Source organism: Astyanax mexicanus, chromosome 5 (genome assembly GCF_023375975.1).
Source record: "Astyanax mexicanus isolate ESR-SI-001 chromosome 5, AstMex3_surface, whole genome shotgun sequence".
Lineage (NCBI taxonomy): Eukaryota > Metazoa > Chordata > Actinopteri > Characiformes > Acestrorhamphidae > Astyanax > Astyanax mexicanus.
In genome coordinates this window covers 16,728,615-16,745,772 of record NC_064412.1, presented here as the reverse complement: position 1 = coordinate 16,745,772, position 17,158 = coordinate 16,728,615, and the positions used below count along the sequence as shown (strand labels likewise).

The 17,158-nt window shown below is 35.7% G+C and overlaps 1 protein-coding gene across 3 annotated transcripts in view; it reads right to left on the bottom strand.

The window, feature by feature from the left end:
• The window catches only part of col7a1 (collagen, type VII, alpha 1), an 85,347-nt gene that overhangs the window by 33,173 nt on the left and 35,016 nt on the right, over nucleotides 1-17,158 (bottom strand). For all 3 annotated transcript variants that reach the window (XM_049479257.1, XM_049479256.1, XM_022675755.2), the window contains exons 40-66: nucleotides 17,075-17,128; nucleotides 15,707-15,778; nucleotides 14,680-14,739; nucleotides 14,538-14,573; nucleotides 14,395-14,439; nucleotides 13,467-13,502; nucleotides 12,555-12,599; nucleotides 12,427-12,462; nucleotides 12,306-12,341; nucleotides 11,978-12,010; nucleotides 11,200-11,271; nucleotides 10,406-10,465; nucleotides 10,115-10,150; nucleotides 9,907-9,987; nucleotides 9,407-9,442; nucleotides 8,498-8,542; nucleotides 8,344-8,415; nucleotides 7,237-7,281; nucleotides 7,090-7,125; nucleotides 6,963-7,004; nucleotides 4,814-4,894; nucleotides 4,680-4,715; nucleotides 4,474-4,509; nucleotides 3,973-4,053; nucleotides 3,123-3,158; nucleotides 2,884-2,955; nucleotides 2,031-2,075 (exon numbers count right to left, since the gene is read on the bottom strand). In XM_049479257.1, coding sequence (XP_049335214.1) covers nucleotides 2,031-2,075; nucleotides 2,884-2,955; nucleotides 3,123-3,158; nucleotides 3,973-4,053; nucleotides 4,474-4,509; nucleotides 4,680-4,715; nucleotides 4,814-4,894; nucleotides 6,963-7,004; nucleotides 7,090-7,125; nucleotides 7,237-7,281; nucleotides 8,344-8,415; nucleotides 8,498-8,542; nucleotides 9,407-9,442; nucleotides 9,907-9,987; nucleotides 10,115-10,150; nucleotides 10,406-10,465; nucleotides 11,200-11,271; nucleotides 11,978-12,010; nucleotides 12,306-12,341; nucleotides 12,427-12,462; nucleotides 12,555-12,599; nucleotides 13,467-13,502; nucleotides 14,395-14,439; nucleotides 14,538-14,573; nucleotides 14,680-14,739; nucleotides 15,707-15,778; nucleotides 17,075-17,128 — 1,365 coding nt within the window. The remainder of the gene's footprint in view (nucleotides 1-2,030; nucleotides 2,076-2,883; nucleotides 2,956-3,122; nucleotides 3,159-3,972; nucleotides 4,054-4,473; nucleotides 4,510-4,679; nucleotides 4,716-4,813; nucleotides 4,895-6,962; nucleotides 7,005-7,089; nucleotides 7,126-7,236; nucleotides 7,282-8,343; nucleotides 8,416-8,497; nucleotides 8,543-9,406; nucleotides 9,443-9,906; nucleotides 9,988-10,114; nucleotides 10,151-10,405; nucleotides 10,466-11,199; nucleotides 11,272-11,977; nucleotides 12,011-12,305; nucleotides 12,342-12,426; nucleotides 12,463-12,554; nucleotides 12,600-13,466; nucleotides 13,503-14,394; nucleotides 14,440-14,537; nucleotides 14,574-14,679; nucleotides 14,740-15,706; nucleotides 15,779-17,074; nucleotides 17,129-17,158) is intronic.

Genomic DNA, 17,158 nt, shown 5'->3' with positions numbered 1-17,158 from the left:
CCACTCTGTGTGTATGGAGGTGTCCTTATTGATGTATTGGTCATTGTGCGACTGGCTAAAACACTGGTGTAGTTCATTTATATGTAAACAAACATGCAACAACACACAATGAATATCAAGGTCAGCAAAAATTGAGTTTATGTACATATACTGGACAATAAGTCAATAGTGTAATTATTGTGACAGGCGTAGACACTGTCCACTAAAAATGAACACTAATACAATTTAATTCACTGGTGCAAATCCAACGTCTTGCTCAGTTAGAGATTAGACCCAAACATCTACACACAACTAAAATGATCTAATTGCGATTAGAGCTTATATATAAACACACTTTTCAGCCATTTAAATTATAATCTGCTTGATTTAAGAACAGTGCTCAACACATTAAATTAAATTCGCTGCACATAATTACTTTAGAGAATCTTGCTCTGTTCGTTTTCTACAGCTCCTTCTGTTCATTATTAAAGGTGTTATAACGGTCTCAGACTTGCTGCAATTGTACCACTTCTGACTAATCATTTTCTACTTATGTAACCAGTTCATTGGCATTTGAATGAAATTGCTGGGTTTGTAAGTGCATCTGTGGTCTGCTCTATCATCTGCTGTTTTACGAAAGTAAACACAATAGCTCTAAGCAATGCTAAAGCAGTTTCAGTAATGTCATCAATAAATCATTTCAGAATAGAGGGCAGACTGAGAGCAGGAGCTCATCTTACACATAATCTCTCTCACTCGGGTTACTGAAGCATTTCTACGTGACTGACTGAAGCTCCTCACATGTTTCTGCTGCTCGTGGTTTATTAGGCTAAATGATCTCACACAGATAAGTCATTATGGTGCAAAGGGCTGATTTATGATCATAACTTTGGGCTGATTTATAATCAGGAAGATGGTTGAAATGTCTTATTATGTAAGACTTAATTGTCTCGTTAAGTGAGGCAGCCTGAGGTGTGTTCACTCAGCTGGAATGAGAGCAGTCTGATGACACTTCTGTGTGCAGCTAGACACATTTAATACTGGGCTCTGCTTCAGAGGGGCATGCGTCTTACCTGCAGAGCGACCTGGTACATGTAGCTACTGCTCTCTGAGCAGGAGCTTGTGAATAAACAGAAAGAACCACGTAGGCCGTCTACCATTTAGGCTATTAAACCAGTTCTTACCAGGTGGTAAAAAATAGAAACTTATAAAAACAAATAATATAAAAAGCTATAGAATTAAAACCACTGAATTGTTTTTTAACTGAATTGTACCTTATATGACCATGACCATGGACTGCCTGACTATGCTCAGGTATGCTGTTCTCTATTGCTGCCACTTTGTTGCCAACCCTGTCTGCCCCTCACTACATTTGTAAGCCCAGCCCAGTTAATAATAAACTTTGTGAATCATGCATTCGAGTGTTTGATATTTAAAAAAAACATATTTTTTCTGAAATGCATCAAGCAGAATAAAAATGACAAAAGTAATACTTTAATAAATCTGCCTAATCTGACACTTTGCACATGCCCACAGTGTTCTGACGATTCTAAAACAACATACTGTGCAGTCCTTCCTGCCTCTGCTTCACTGTTTAGCTGACATCTTTTCAGCTTCTAATATATCACTTCCAAGAAAATTGTTTTAAATATATCAGCTGCATTCTAACGCAAGTCTGTTCAGTGAGGTAGTGTGATACAGGCTGAAACACTGTATAACTCACCTTGCATGCACCACCATAAAAAACACTAGGGAACACCATAGATGCTACCTGAAATACCATATCAACCACATAGAAACACCCTAGCAGGAAGAGGGAGCAGAACAACCACTCATTTCCTAAATGGAAATGTACAGTTCAAATACTATTCATTTTTATTGATAAATTATTCATTTTTACTTTATAATACAATCCCTCCAGAGATTTAATGTGATTTTGATGTAACTTTAAATATCCTTTCGGTGTGTTTTGTATCTTAGATTTGTCTGAATTCATTTTTCTGCTTATATCCATGAATCAGAGCAGTATGGCTGAAAGTGTTAAGACTTACAACTTTTCCTTGAAGTCCAGGTTTTCCATCTTCCCCTGGTTTACCCTAGAAAACAGAGAAAATATATTTTAATATACATTTTTTAAGTTTAATCAGATTTTACATTACATGCATTTAATTTCTATGTGTCTACATATACATACACATTTCTTTTTATAGATCTTATCCATATCGCAAATACACTGACATGCCAAAGGTCATGAGACAGGAACTATCTGTTAACTATTGTGTCCTGTGACTTTTGCCATGTCCTATGAAAGCTAAAGGATGCTGCACTTATCTGAATGATGTGCTTGTGGGCGTTCTCAATTGAAAGTGGATGCGATTGCTGCCAGAGTTGCTTGTCTGTTTGCAGGGACAATTCTAGACTGACGTTGCCAGTCACAATCATTACCACTCACTGTTCTGTCCACTGTGGGTGGTAATTCCTTCTATGACATATTCCTGGTACATACATGAAATTATTGTTTGAAGAATGTTAAACACGTTTACAACTTTAGAATTGGACTGTCCCATCCATTTGTTACCCACTGTCAAACCTTACTCAAACTCTGATTATTCCTGTGATGGGTTATTTGAACACATTCTGTTGGGCATTCAGCTGTTTAGACATCTTGGGGAGGATACATTTGTCTGCCTGAACAGAGAAGATATTTAATGCTTTATGCTTCTCTTCTACAGGTCAATTAAAGCTCTTTCTGAAGTCAGCAGGAATTCACCACTGCTACTGATTAAAAAGGGTCAGGTCCATTTTTTGTCTATTTGTATACAAAGTGTGTGTATGTGTTTGACTTAGTATAGAAATATGCTAAGCATATTTTTGTATATGAACTGTATGTCTGATATATCTCACCGGTATTCCAGCAGTTCCTGGAGGACCTACAGCCCCTGGAGGCCCCTGAGGTCCCATAAGTCCTGAAAGGCCCTGAGAAAACAATAAAATGCTTATCCATGCATATGTCAAAAAAAGGCGTTTCATAACCTACTATGAACTGCCACTCAGCAGTCAGACCTAATCTCCCTCTAGTGGAAGAAGATTAAAACCATGCTATTAAAAAAAGACACAGGTGGAGAGCAAGGACATTTACTTACATCTCTGCCAGGTTCTCCGGGTTTACCTGGGTCACCCTGTAAAACAGTTACATACCACAGTCACCTCAAAAAGTAGAGATTTTAAAAGTCACATTTAAGCCAAATTCAGAGCTTTCTGAGTGTGGAACAAAGGCCAAAGTAGACAGACTGTAAAAAAAATTCGACATTGATTGGTGCAGATATTGATTCCAATGCACAATTTAATGCAAACATTTCATTGCTAATAAACAAAAACCTTGTATTTCCATTTTTGCTATTTTTGATGTTCTTAAGTGTGTTTAAATTTTCTTGAGAAAAGTCTTGACAAATAGTCTATCAGATTTATTTTTGTTTTGCAAAATTGATTGTCCAGTGGTTCCCCATTTGCATAACACTTATTTTTTTAAGGGTTTAAGGGCATGTTTTTGTGTGTGTGTTTGCAGGTGCACCATGGAGTGTGGTCCTGTCGCTGATGATGCTTATTGGGTGGGGCATCACCCTCTGTATGTTTAATTTATTATATTAGGTTAAGTGTAGATTTTTTACTGTTTTCTTAGACAAACCAAAGGGACTGTTGTAAAGAGTAAACAAGAAAAATGAATAAAATGATATTTTATAAACATTTTTAAATGAAGATATTTCAGTGCTGTACCCCAGCTCTTGCAAAAATATAGAACTGCATAATCAAATATTATATTATATATCAGTCAAATCTAAACCTTTTATAGTAAGTATCTGCTAAAATGAATATAATTATGAGTTTATACTTCATTTCATATTTTACCTGATTTCTTAGTGAACCGTGTAATCTAGAAATCACATTTGTGTTCTTTTAAATTTAAATTATGAGATTGATAATGTGTGTTCTGACCCTTAAACCAAGAGGTCCAGGTGCTCCAGGTTTTCCATCCTGACCAGGGCGTCCGTCCAATCCGGCAGCTCCTCTCTCTCCCTGAGAGCATGCAATAACACACACACACACACACACACACACACACACACATATACCACAAAATCAATAACCACAGATGCATTGGATAATTAGAATGAATGAACTTTGGCAGTATAGACGACATAATAGCTTTGAGCCTTTGTGATATAATGATTAATACTAATCCAGCACCAGCAGAGTTACTGGCTGATTGGATAATCTGCAGCATTAATTGCAGAAGCAATGAGAATGTCCAAATATTAAATAAAGTCACTGTATGTAAACATCTTATCTAAAAAGTGACATTACTGAACTGTTCGGTTTTATAACCTTGAACTGAACTGAATCACTGATAAATGTGCACTGTTACAGATTAGACAGAACAATAATACGCCAAACTTCACATGAAATCTGAACAATGATATTTTAAATAGCTTGTACCTTTTCTCCAGGGCTGCCTCTTTCCCCTGGATCACCCTACACAGAAACAAGAGATGCATAGCACACTTAAGCTGTACACTGTGATGAATTGAGTAGCCGGCATATTCTTTTGCAGTAAAACTGAAAGCTGGTATCATTTACAAAAAGAAACATTCACACACACAGCTAAACTATGAGACACAAAGTCTCTCTGGTTTTGTTCTTACTCTGGCTCCTGGTAGTCCACGCTGACCCTCAGGCCCCTGAAATTAGACAGAAATACATAAATAAATAGTACAAGAAATTAGCAAGGATGGAAAGCATGTTATATGTATTCAGAGTGACACAGTGCACTCCTCACCCGTGCTCCTGCAGGGCCTGCAGGTCCTGCATCACCTTGTTGACCTTTACCACCATGTTCGCCAGGGTCACCAGCCTCTCCCTAATTAGTGAGACAAGAGAAAATTATGTATTGAACAATGACTGACACACAGGTTTAAGGTTAGAACTTAATATATATTATCTGTGAACACTAGCCGTCTGCTATAGTGGAATAGGTATCGTATGGTGCACTGTTTACTGATATGTGAGTTTAATTAACATTAAAACCTGTACAGACTACTTAATTATTTACATTAGAAAGCAGTTTCCCAGACCCAGATTAACCCTAGAATGCTAACGCCTGGTGATTTTCACCCACATTATTTTTTCATGTGATTTTCATTGTGTTCTTGCTGTCTGAGTGACATGGGACTTTGGGTAGCTTTAGGGCTCACTGATGTCATTAATGTTATGGTGGATTCCCTCCTGCCATCTACAGTTTTTTCAAGAGTCAGGCGTTCAGGTAATTTTTATCTGACGTTAGTGATCGAGAGTAAGATATTTTATGGGTGTAATTTACCTGATGTTAGTGTTTGTGTGTTTAAATCAGGTGCTCACATGTTCCAGGAATGGGGTGGACCAAACACCAAGTTCTCAGCAGCATTTTTTTTTTTTGTTACATGATTTTCCAATTATTATTATTATTATTTTTTTTTTTTACTTTTTTATAGGGTCATTCATGGTACCTTTTTTATTTTATGTGATGTTGTATGTCAGGGGTCAGCAATTAGTTTTGGCCGTGGGCCAAATATTTTCCAAGCCATTGCGTGGTGGGCCATCAAAAAAATCTGTTTTTGGAAAATGAAAACCCAGTAAGAAAGGAAAAAATAAATAAATAAACACACTGCTCCTCACGTGGAGATAGAACCCGAGTCATTAGGATCGTGGTCCAATATACTAAACTGAGTTACAGCTGGGAAAAAACGCCTTATAATGAGAAAGGGAGCCCAAGAACAGGCTGAAAAACAAGCTTACTGCCGACCAATGTTGTATGTTGTAAAATTAAATAAGGGTTCCAAAACTTATCATACAGTATATACCCAATATTAGTGATGGTGTTACTAATTTTAACGTTTGTGTTCTAGAGTTAAACCTTTTTTTCCATTTGAAGTAAAACATAGTATACGATTAGGCCTAATCCCTGTCAAGGAAACTGACCCTAGATCTACTTCTTGGCACACATTTAGTATAGACTACTCATAATTACTATTTTAAAAACTAGTTAATGTCCTGCGAAATGTGCTGTCTAAGATACATCCTCAACTAAGATAAGTTGTTTTATTTTGTGTAGTAATGTAAGTCAGAACCAGCTAACCTCCTAGACTTTTAAGGACTGAGAGGTATGGGCCTTCCATTGCTGTTTAAAAATGGTGTGTCTCCATTAGAGGAAACACTAAAATACTACTTAAAATAAACATCACTGTCCTATATTCAGTATTGTGCAAATGTTTTAGGCACCTGATGGAATTTTAGTAAAGGAAAAGCTTCTTATCTGTGAAGTAAGGGTTTATTAGCTCAGTAAAACACCAGCATTACAATAAATACAAAGAGCAATTTTACAAAAAGCTGTGCTTTTACAGCCCTGTTTTCTTTAAAACATCTCCTAATCTCTCCTCAACTGAGTTTAATAGAGTTATTTCTAGGTTTCATCATATTAACAACTGGTAAATCAGAGCTTACTGATGTTAAATCAGGTGAGCTGCTGATGTGGAACTAAATTTGTTCTTCAGCTTAACTCATAGGACATAACATAGTTAGTTAAAAATTAGAAATCCTTGTTACGTTTTACTGTATTTATGTTTATTTGTACCTGTTCAAATCATATGTGACTCTTTTTCAGGTAAAAACTCTCGTATTGCTGAAATAAATGGATTAGTATAATTTGCTTAGGTGCCTAAAACATTTGCACAGTACTGTATATTATCCAGCCTTTTTTACTAATTGGGCCACATTCACACCAAATATGTTAGGTTGCCAAATATTCTGTGCATCCCTATGGGTAACTGAGTAAAATGTATTCATTTATTTAGGTAAAGACAGCTATAAGACTTTACTGTGTGAATGTATGTGTGTGTGTGTGTGTTTGTGTGTGTGTGTGTGTGTGTGGGATTGGTGGGGATGCACTGTGCCTTTTCTCCTCTGTCCCCTTTCAGTACAGTTTGCCCGTCTGCCTAAAATAAGAAAAGAAAAAATGTTAACACCCAGAGATAAAGGAATGAAAGCAAGATAACAGTGGTAAAGTAAATATGAACTCACCATATCTCCAGGGGGTCCAGGGGGACCTTGAATACCCTACAGTAAAAACATAACAGAGCGTATAATTTGCCTGTCTTTCAGAGTGTGTGTGTAAGTATACAGGGCGTGAATAAGGAAGGAGGAGGGCATGCATGTTTGATTTCACACCTGATCTCCCTTCAGCCCTCGTGGTCCTGCAGGCCCTGCAGCTCCCTGTGCAGAACACAGCACTATTCACAAACAACCAACAACACAACACACTAAACACAACAGTAATCATTCATGTTTAATGTGATTTATGCAGTTGTGCAGTTTAAATTGGGCACTGTACCAGCGAGTTTAATTTATGACTGTTATGTCTGAGTGGCTGCATTTTTCATAATGTGGTGCTGTTTGTTGGTGAAGACTGACTGCACGCCATGCAAGGTTGCCAAAACACTTTTTAATTTACAGCCCAGAATATGCACATATCAGTGCCGGTATACTACAAACGTACATGGATAAAAGTATCGGGACCAAGGGTGTGCCATTTTGTATCGTACAAAATAACATCATTAAAAAAATCCATGTTGTGATAATAGCGCTATTCTGTCTTTGAAGCAGTGTGTTTTTTTTATTTGTTTTGCTATAAAGGTATTTTTGTATATACTTTTGTGGTATTTTTTTGTTACATTATTTGATTTGTTACATTCTTATTATTATATACAAAAATTAGTCTTGTTAGAGTACTGTTTTTTTTACAAACAGACAAAGGTTTAGAGTTTTTTTGTTTCTACTCGATGTTTAAAAGTAATATATTTTTTATATAAATAAATAATCATATTTATATATCATATCATCAAAACTATCACAAAAAATAGGGTGTCCACATACATTTGGACATACAAAAACATACATAATGAGCTTTTCTATGTGCAAACATTGCGCTCTACCAACTATACCACTAATGAAGTCAATTGCAAAAATTTGGAGATTTAACTATTGCTTTATTTGTGATTTGCAATCAATGTCATTTTTTGTATGTATTGGTAATATATTCAGGATATTTAACATTATGAATTCCTTTATTCAGAGACATGCTTTGGCACTGTTGTAAAGCACCCATTAAATGTGCATATTGCTAAAATTACATATTTTTTTTATTTGAAATAAATGATTATTAATTAAAAAATAATGCTTAGTAGAAAGAAAGAAGCCTAGTGAAGTCATTTATCTTTAAAGACTACAGTCTGCTGTTGTGTTGGTGGGATGCGTTTATGTAAGAACATCTCTTACATCTCGCCCATGCTCTCCAGGATCACCCATGTCTCCTTTTGCCCCTGGCTGACCTGGTTGTCCTGAAATACCCTAAAAAATTTATGGATGAAAGTTAGAATGTGTCTAACCTTAGAGAATCTCTAAAATGATTAACTGAATACTAGCTGCTCACCCTCAGACCCCTTTCTCCTGCTTTCCCAGGCAATCCAGGCTCGCCCTGAAAGCACAGAAAACAAGAAAATAACTGAGGAACTGTTGTTACGAGTCAAAGAACCCTTTTTTTAGGTGTAAATATAATATTTTTACTGTAAATTTTCCATATCCACATCTTTAAACAATAAAATATTAATGTTTCTTTTTTACTTTATGTATGAATAAATGAATGAAGTTACACTTATATAGCGCCTTCTTAGAAACCCAAGGACACTTCTCAGTCCATGAACTACAATGACTCGGCTAAACATGTGACACTGCAGCGTTTAGCCTTGCCCACCTTCTGATTGTTCATTTCTCACACCTGTGTTCACCTGTATAAATAGCCCTCTGTTTGTATCTGTAGCAGTACTGTGTACACCAATCCCTTGATCTGTGTTAACAATAAACCTGTGTATTCTAATCAGCACTTTTCTCACTGTTTCCTGGCCCTGCTGACACGTTTTTACACACAACCATTATACTCAGCACTCCTCTACACACCGGTGAGAAGCGGCACCCAATAGTGCACAGCGTACTCTCAACCGGAAACGACCGTCTACTTGGAAGACTGCATCAGGCACTACAGCACCGAGTGCCAATCCCTATCTTGGCACACAGTCATACATACATTTCTATGTACGTGGGTGTGATTAAATCTAGAATTTTTTTTAACTTTCACTGATGTAAAGTATATTTTGGCTTGATACTGGCTACATATTGAGTTCAGTAAAATACTTGTTTTTACAGTTTTGATACAATACCTGCACTTTCAATTAAATAAATATTCTCTGTATTTTTTTCTGACCTATATTACATATGCACACACATTTGTACACACATATACTTGAACAAAGAACACAACCAGAAGTGTAAATTTAGAACTCACTGGAAGACCATCTTCTCCTTTGTCACCTTTCAGGCCCTAAAGAAAACAAAATACAATATAGTTTTAATTTTTTAGAAACTCTAATAACGCAGTCATGTTTGAAAAATGTATAATAAATTAATATTTTGTTGTAAGCCACAATCATTATGCACTTGTACTGTATATGTATAGAAAATCTTCGGCAAATCTATGAGAGTGTGCACTAATTTATTCAAAAGTGCATGGCATGCATAAGAAACATGATTACCTCAGTGCCTCTATGGAAGGGAATGAAGCATTAAAGAAAACAGAGAAGAATATTTTCTTCATCATAAAAACTATTAAGCGTGGATACTGCTGAGTTTTATGAATCTGGTTGTGTGTGTGTGTCTCTTACAGAGCATTTATAGCTTGGAGATACCCCACATGTAAACAGAATCAGTAAAGAGAGAATCAGTGATCTCCACTAGGTAATATATTTTGATGGTATTGTGATTTTATAGAAGGTCCGCTGGTCTCACATCTTTCCCTCTGGGTCCAATTGGTCCTGGAGGTCCAGAACTTCCCGGCTCTCCTCGCTCTCCTGCTTCACCCTGGCTTCCCTGCAATATCAAACAGTGCAAAATGTACCGGTAGTTTGTTAAATATAAATATCAGTCCAACATTATTAGTGTAGAAGACTGCAGAGCTCACAATGAAACTGCTGGTGACATTACAAGGTGCTCATACCTTTGGGCCAGGTCTCCCAGCTACACCTGAAATACCCTGTTAAAATACAAAGATCCAACTTTATTACATTGCAAGTGAGAGAGATAATTAATCATTTAAAATGCACAAGTTCTTTAATAAGGAACTGTCCATTGTAATTTCCAGCAATGTCTTTATATCACAGGACCTTAAATACCTCCTCCTGTTTATTTTCTCCTGTTTAAAATGATAATTTAACCCAAGAATACTGAGAAAAAAAAGCAGTGTTCTCCCATTTACGTTTTAAAAGCTTTTTCCTCAAAACATACTAACCCGATCACCCTGCTCTCCTTTAGGCCCAGGCTGTCCAAGTGTTCCTACTCCAGGCAGACCCTGAAACATTGTACAGTGTTTAGATAATTAAACGTAGTAAAAATTCTAAATACTATTTGCCTGTTCTGAAAGCCCTTTTTCTGTATATTTTCTTACTATATTTTGACCCCTAACAATCTACCAGCGCCAGGTAAGTAGGTCAAATCAATAGATACGAACTGTACTGGCCGATATTGTAAAAAAAAAAAAGATTTATATATTTAAATATATTACTGATAAATGATTATGATTTAGATAAGCATAATCATTACATAACAACATATAAAACAACTGAAAAAGGTTTATTCAGTTTTTTGTAGCCAAAATAGTAACATAGTAATATTTAGAGCAACCAAATACGCAAATTAATGTTTCTTTTACACGTATTTATTTTCAAAGGAATCAAACAAGCTAGCAAAAAAACTTGAAACAAATAAAAAAAAAACATAAAAACAAAATGAAAGGTTTTACCCTTAACAAGCAGCTTTTATACTGAACAAGGTGCAAGGTCCTTATATTTCAGTTAAGAATGAAAATCACTGCCTCATAAAATAATTATTTAGAAATTTCTTAACACAACCACAATGTAGTACATTCTGGATTACTCCATTTTAAAAATCATGATTAAATCAGTAGTTTGATTAATAGTGTATGCTGTTCTGACCAATCAGCAACCTTTGATACAATGAAGAATAGACATCAACTACTCTACTTCTTGTTCTAAATATTCAAAAATGTAAAAATACAAAACTTACCCTGTCCCCTTTCTGTCCAGGTGCCCCTTTCTCACCTGCAGGACCTTCAGAACCACTGTCACCTTTCTGACCCTGAAAGAATAAGAAAAAAAAGTAATTACCAAAAAGAATAAGTGGTGAATACAAAGAGTTCTATATGTTGCGATTCATTATTTCTGATAGTCACATTTAGAAAATATGACATATGGAATTTCCCAAAGATCACATATAGAAACCTAGACCAGGCCTATTTATGGACTACACTGTACTTTGAACGATGTTACACTAAAAACAAACAAACAAAAAAAGAATATGCCCCAAGTCTGAGCTTAATTACTGTCCAACAAACCAACTAATAACATATGTTAAAAATATTTTCCTTATTTAAGCCCTATCTTGATGGGATTCGTTTCTCAGGGGGATGTCTGTCTACTCAGTGATAAAACTCTTGCATCCATACTGCAATAAAAAAAAACAGAAGGACCAGGTTTGTGTGCGTTTATGTACATCTATCGCATACTACACATAATTAAAATATTTTATTTAAAAAATGAGAAAGGTCTGTTTATTATATGGGCTAATTCAGACAAGTGGATATTTTATATAATGATTTTCAGTTGTTTTTTGTTTATAGCTGTCACTGAAAAATTCTATTTCTAATTTCTAATTCATAATACAGTGTTGACAGACTGCCCCTCAGTTCTCACAGACTGTGACCAAGAATGTTTTTATTTATAATACCAAACTAACTCAACCATATTTATCCAGCATTAAAACAAGCATGCACAAGTTATATCACCTGTTCTCCTTTCCTTCCAGACACACCTGAACCCTGGAACAAATACAAAAACCATCAACATCCTCACCGCAGTAATAATAACAATCAAACACCTGACTGCATGTGAAATCATAAAAAAAATAAAATAATATTTCTCACTATACCAATGAGTTTACATTCATTTTCTATAGACTTACAGATCATATAAAATATGAATATATATATATATATATATATATATATATATATATATATATATATATATATATATACCACTAATTTACAATTTATTTAGAGAGTGAAGTGCAATCATATACAGAAGCAATGAAGTAAGGACGTCATAACTCACACCACCGCCTGGTTCCCCTTTAGCACCCTCAGCTCCCTAGTGACAAACGCGATAGATAAATAATGAGGCCAACAGTTTTAAACTATCATCACTTGATTCATTTAGATGATGCACACCCTACCTTCTCGCCTGGCAGTCCATTTGTACCTGGCAAACCCTGAAAAACACACATATATATATATTGACAAATGTTTCATCTGGAAATACATGTATCTTAACAAAATACAATTAAACCAAAGGACTACTCACCCTAAGTCCTGGAGCTCCAGGGGGGCCTGTTTTACCTGTGTCACCCTAATATACCCAAAACATATAACGATTAAAAGTATTAAAAAATTAAATATACACTATTTTGCCATTTTTACAATAGTAATATTTGAAATGCTAGCTGCACTTTACTTTCAGAGAAACTTCAATCAAGACAAAAAAACTTTTATTCTCCTGTAAAAAATACCATTTCAAAATATACTTAATTATACAGTGACAATATATAATAATTTAATATCACAGTAACAGAACACATGTAATGGCTTCATGTAATCAGCAAACAAAACAATAAATGTATAGTTACAATTACAGTGAAAAATATAGTAATCAGATTACAATTAGATTACATTACAATTAATTTAATAATTATATTACAGTCTAAACAGCATTACTGTTATTACTCTGTTTGTTCAAGTGCAAGCCTGTATTAAAAATCTGCTGATGTTGGTGTTTGTGCCTTTCATTTTTAATGATGAGCTAGTTGAGTGTAACAGGAATGGAATACAATCATCATAAAACTTTTTTGCCAATTATTATACATTTATATATTTGAATATGTGGATTTGAAATTAAAATTTTAAAAGTAATGTTAAATTATCCGATTACATTATTTATAATAGTAATCCTCGAGATGACAGGACATATGCCAGTGTGAAATCAAATTAGAAAAAGATTTTAGTGTTAAATTAAAATATTAATGTTTAATATATATATATAATAAATATATTAGTGTCAAATCTGAATATTCATTGTGTTAATTCAGTGTTGATTTAACTTGAGCAGATTTTCTGTGTACAAAACCAAACCGGTTACTAGAAATCTATTACGTAACACACTTTTAAAGTTTTAACCCTGTCAATGTCCAGTATAATTTTTGCATTTTGTGAGACTCACCTTCTCCCCTCCTGGGCCAGATGGTCCTCTTTCACCCTAACAAACACATAATCAATACAGACATGAAACTCTATCAAAATAAAAGGATTCAGTAACATTTAGCAAACAACAATTAAGTTGGTGCACGCTGGGCTTGTGCTAGTATTACCTTATAATATTACTTTATGTGCAAATTAACTTATTTGAACCGCTGCTCATTGAGCTCCATTGGCTACCAGTTGATGCTCGCATTAAATTCAAAGCTCTTACAATCGCCTACAAGGTGATGACAGAACAGCTCCTTCCTACCTGCACTCACTCCTGAAGGCTTAAGCTACCTCCCGGCCGCTGCGCTCCTCCAATGAACGTCGCCTCGCTTTACCAAACAAACATTCACACAAAGCAATCCAGACTGTTCTCATACAGAGTTCCCCAATGGTGGAACAAACTACCTTCCACTACCAGATCAGGAGAATCTCTCACTATCTTTAATAAACTCCTGAAGACAGAACTCTTCAAAGAGCACTTACTCTCTTAACCCTAACTACTTCTAAACTCTTTTTCCTCTTCCCCGTCTTCACTCCTCTATTTAATTCTATTTCACACCATTATTTCCCTTCGACCTCCTTTAAGCCCTATCTAAAGATGTTTTACCTTTAAACTTCTATTATTTTGTACTTGGCTATTGTAAGTCGCTTTGGACAAAAGCGTCTGCCAAATGTAATATAATGTATTTTAATCACTTTTAAGACTGTATAAAGGAGACGTGCACTAATGCAGCACACTGCTAATTAGTGTAATTTCATGAGTAAAAACATATATTTAACATAAGAAATATGATAATGTTTACACAATACATCTGAATATCATAACCTGATTAGCTCTGTTAATGAAAAACACTCTAACTTTCAGCACTTCACAAACTGTGCATCAAAACAAATCCACTCACCTTGTCACCTTGTGATCCAGGCTGTCCAGCCTGCCCACGATCTCCCTACAGATCAGAACAGAGACAAATCTTTATTTCTTGCTTGTTTCTAAGTTGGCTACTTTCTTATGTTAACATTTAGATAAAGCATGCTTTGATTTTACCTTGCTTCCTAATTCACCCGGAGGACCTCTTGGTCCCTGGAGAATTCAAGCATAAAGAACAATATGATAAAGCTGCATTTACAAACCTCTTCTAATATTCTATGATCATTTGTATGTGGCATGTATGTGTAAGATGTCACACCCGATCACCCGGCTCTCCTTGTCTCCCTGGGGTTCCTGGACTGCCTTCTGTGCCTTCTCCCTGAAATACACGTTTAACATGTTAAATATACCGAACAGAGCTACCTCCTGCTGTTCAGTGCTGTACCTACTGCTGCTCTCAGGTAAATTCTGTGTAAAATATATGTACATATCTATATATAGAAGAATATATGTATACATGCTCATACCCACTGCTCTGTTTTTGCTCAAACCTGCCTTTTTGCCTTTTTTAAACATATGTCTGTTTATATTTGATTAAAGTATCTTTATTTTAATGCTGCAGTTTCTTTTTTTCAATAAAGTACTTAAAGCTGATGTCCGTATGTTTTGGGATTTGGGGGATTTAGGGCCCTCTCTGGTGAGAATAGGTAATTGCACCAGGCATCCGAAGAATCATTCTAAACTTTTTAATTTTTATTTAATTTTAATCATTTTAAACAGAGCGGATGAATCCGATTCCAGGTTATGTTGAGTCAGAGAGAATGCGCTCAGTCAGAAACTGCTGAGGGAAATGCCTTCAGAGGATGTAAGAGTTATAATATACGGTTGTCCGTTCTGAGCTCTGAGATTCCCCTTCTGAAGTCTCCATTGCTCCACCAGCCGTGCACATTTAGCAAAACTGAGCCGGATCCTCTTTCAGAGGCTGTACATGTGACGTAAGTACGTAAAGACGTTACATGGCCAGAAGAACTCTTGCGAAAAGCGACCCGACACCTCAATTTTTAGAATAAATATATTATGCTTAGCAGCAATGGTCGTTCCAGGACACTGGTACGATTAAACACAATAAATTATCACTTCTCTACTCAGAAATGCTTCTGCTTTCAGTTTAGAAACAAAATAACAGACTGCCACTTCAACTATTTTATTCTATTCTTTGTGTTGTAATACACAGACAAGGGAATATCAGTGCCGTGAACAAGCACTGATGCACACTAATGAAATGTACACATAAACAACAACACAATGCAGCACAAAACCAAGAGCAAATTTATACACAAACTCACAGGTTCTCCCTTTGCTCCTTTTTGTCCAGTCACTCCTCTCAGGCCTTGAGTTCCTGGTGGTCCTTCGCTTCCCTACATAAAAACACAACCACAATTTCATTACATACTATCTTATTTAGCTTCTTGTCTGTGATACATTCAAACATTTACATTACATTACATTTGGCAGATGCTTTTGTCCAAAGCGACATAGAATAGTGAAGTACAAAAGTAATAGAAGTTAAAAATATCTTTAGATAGGGCCTAAAGGAGGTTGAAGGGAAATAATGGGATAGAGAAGTGAAGGAGGCGAGGAAGGAAATGAGGTTAGAAGTAGTTAGTTTGTGTGTTAGAGGTGTTAAGAGAGTAAGTGCTCAGGAGTTTCTTAAAGATAGTGAGAGATTCTCCTGATCTGGTAGTGGAAGGTAGTTTGTTCCACCATTGAGGAACTCTGTATGAGAACAGTCTGGATTGCTTTGTGTAAATGTTTGTTTTCTTAAAGCGAGGCGATGTTCATTGGAGGAGCGCAGCGGCTGGGAGGTAGCTTAAGCCTATAGGAGTGAATGCAGGTAGGAAGGAGCTGTTCTGTCATCACCTTTAGGCCTTGTCCACTTGAACTAGAATCTACTTTAAGAGTAATTCGATCATATATTGAAAAATATTGATATTGTATCATACTTTAATTTTTAGTTAACATATAAAGTTTGGTAGCAGACAGTGGGTCATTTTCTTTGTGTCTCTGCTTTGTGAGTGACTGCTGCTGGATCGCACCACTCCATTAGAGAACACAATTCCTCTATTCAGTGATCAGCATAGGACATGGTGACATAGGACATGGCTCCTGCAGCTGCTCCAGAGCGTCCAGTTTAATTGGAAATAGTTGTCTATAGAGATTATACAAGCTCTGCATGCATCTAAACACCTGAGTAGCTGAGTCACCAATGTGTGAATCATGAAAAGCTGAATTCAATAAATTAAAGTGAATAGTGTCCACAAACCCTTACACAAAGAGTGTAGATCTGCATGTTGAATTTGAATAAATAATTATGAATTTAAATTTGATTTGTATATGTTCTTGTTTAGAAAAGCAGAAGCAATCATGCACTCTATTTTGCCTCAGCTTTAAAGGGTTAAATTCGCAGATCCTCTATGCTCTCTGTAAGATGCTATGACATGAGTTCAAAGTCAGGATATTCATGAAATGGAATTAACATGATTCTCATATTTTATAAACAGAAAACAAAGTTACAACATAAAATCAGTATGAGAATAAAAGCTGGTAAACTTTATGTGGGATGCCTTTGATGCTCTGAATATTTGTATGAACTTTAAACAGCATGTATCACATATTCACACAAACACAATAGATTTAGAAATAAAAACACTTACACGTTCCCCTTTATCTCCCTTCGCTGCCACACCACTCCCCACTCCTGGAAGACCCTGTCAATCAGGATGAAAGAACAGAGATTG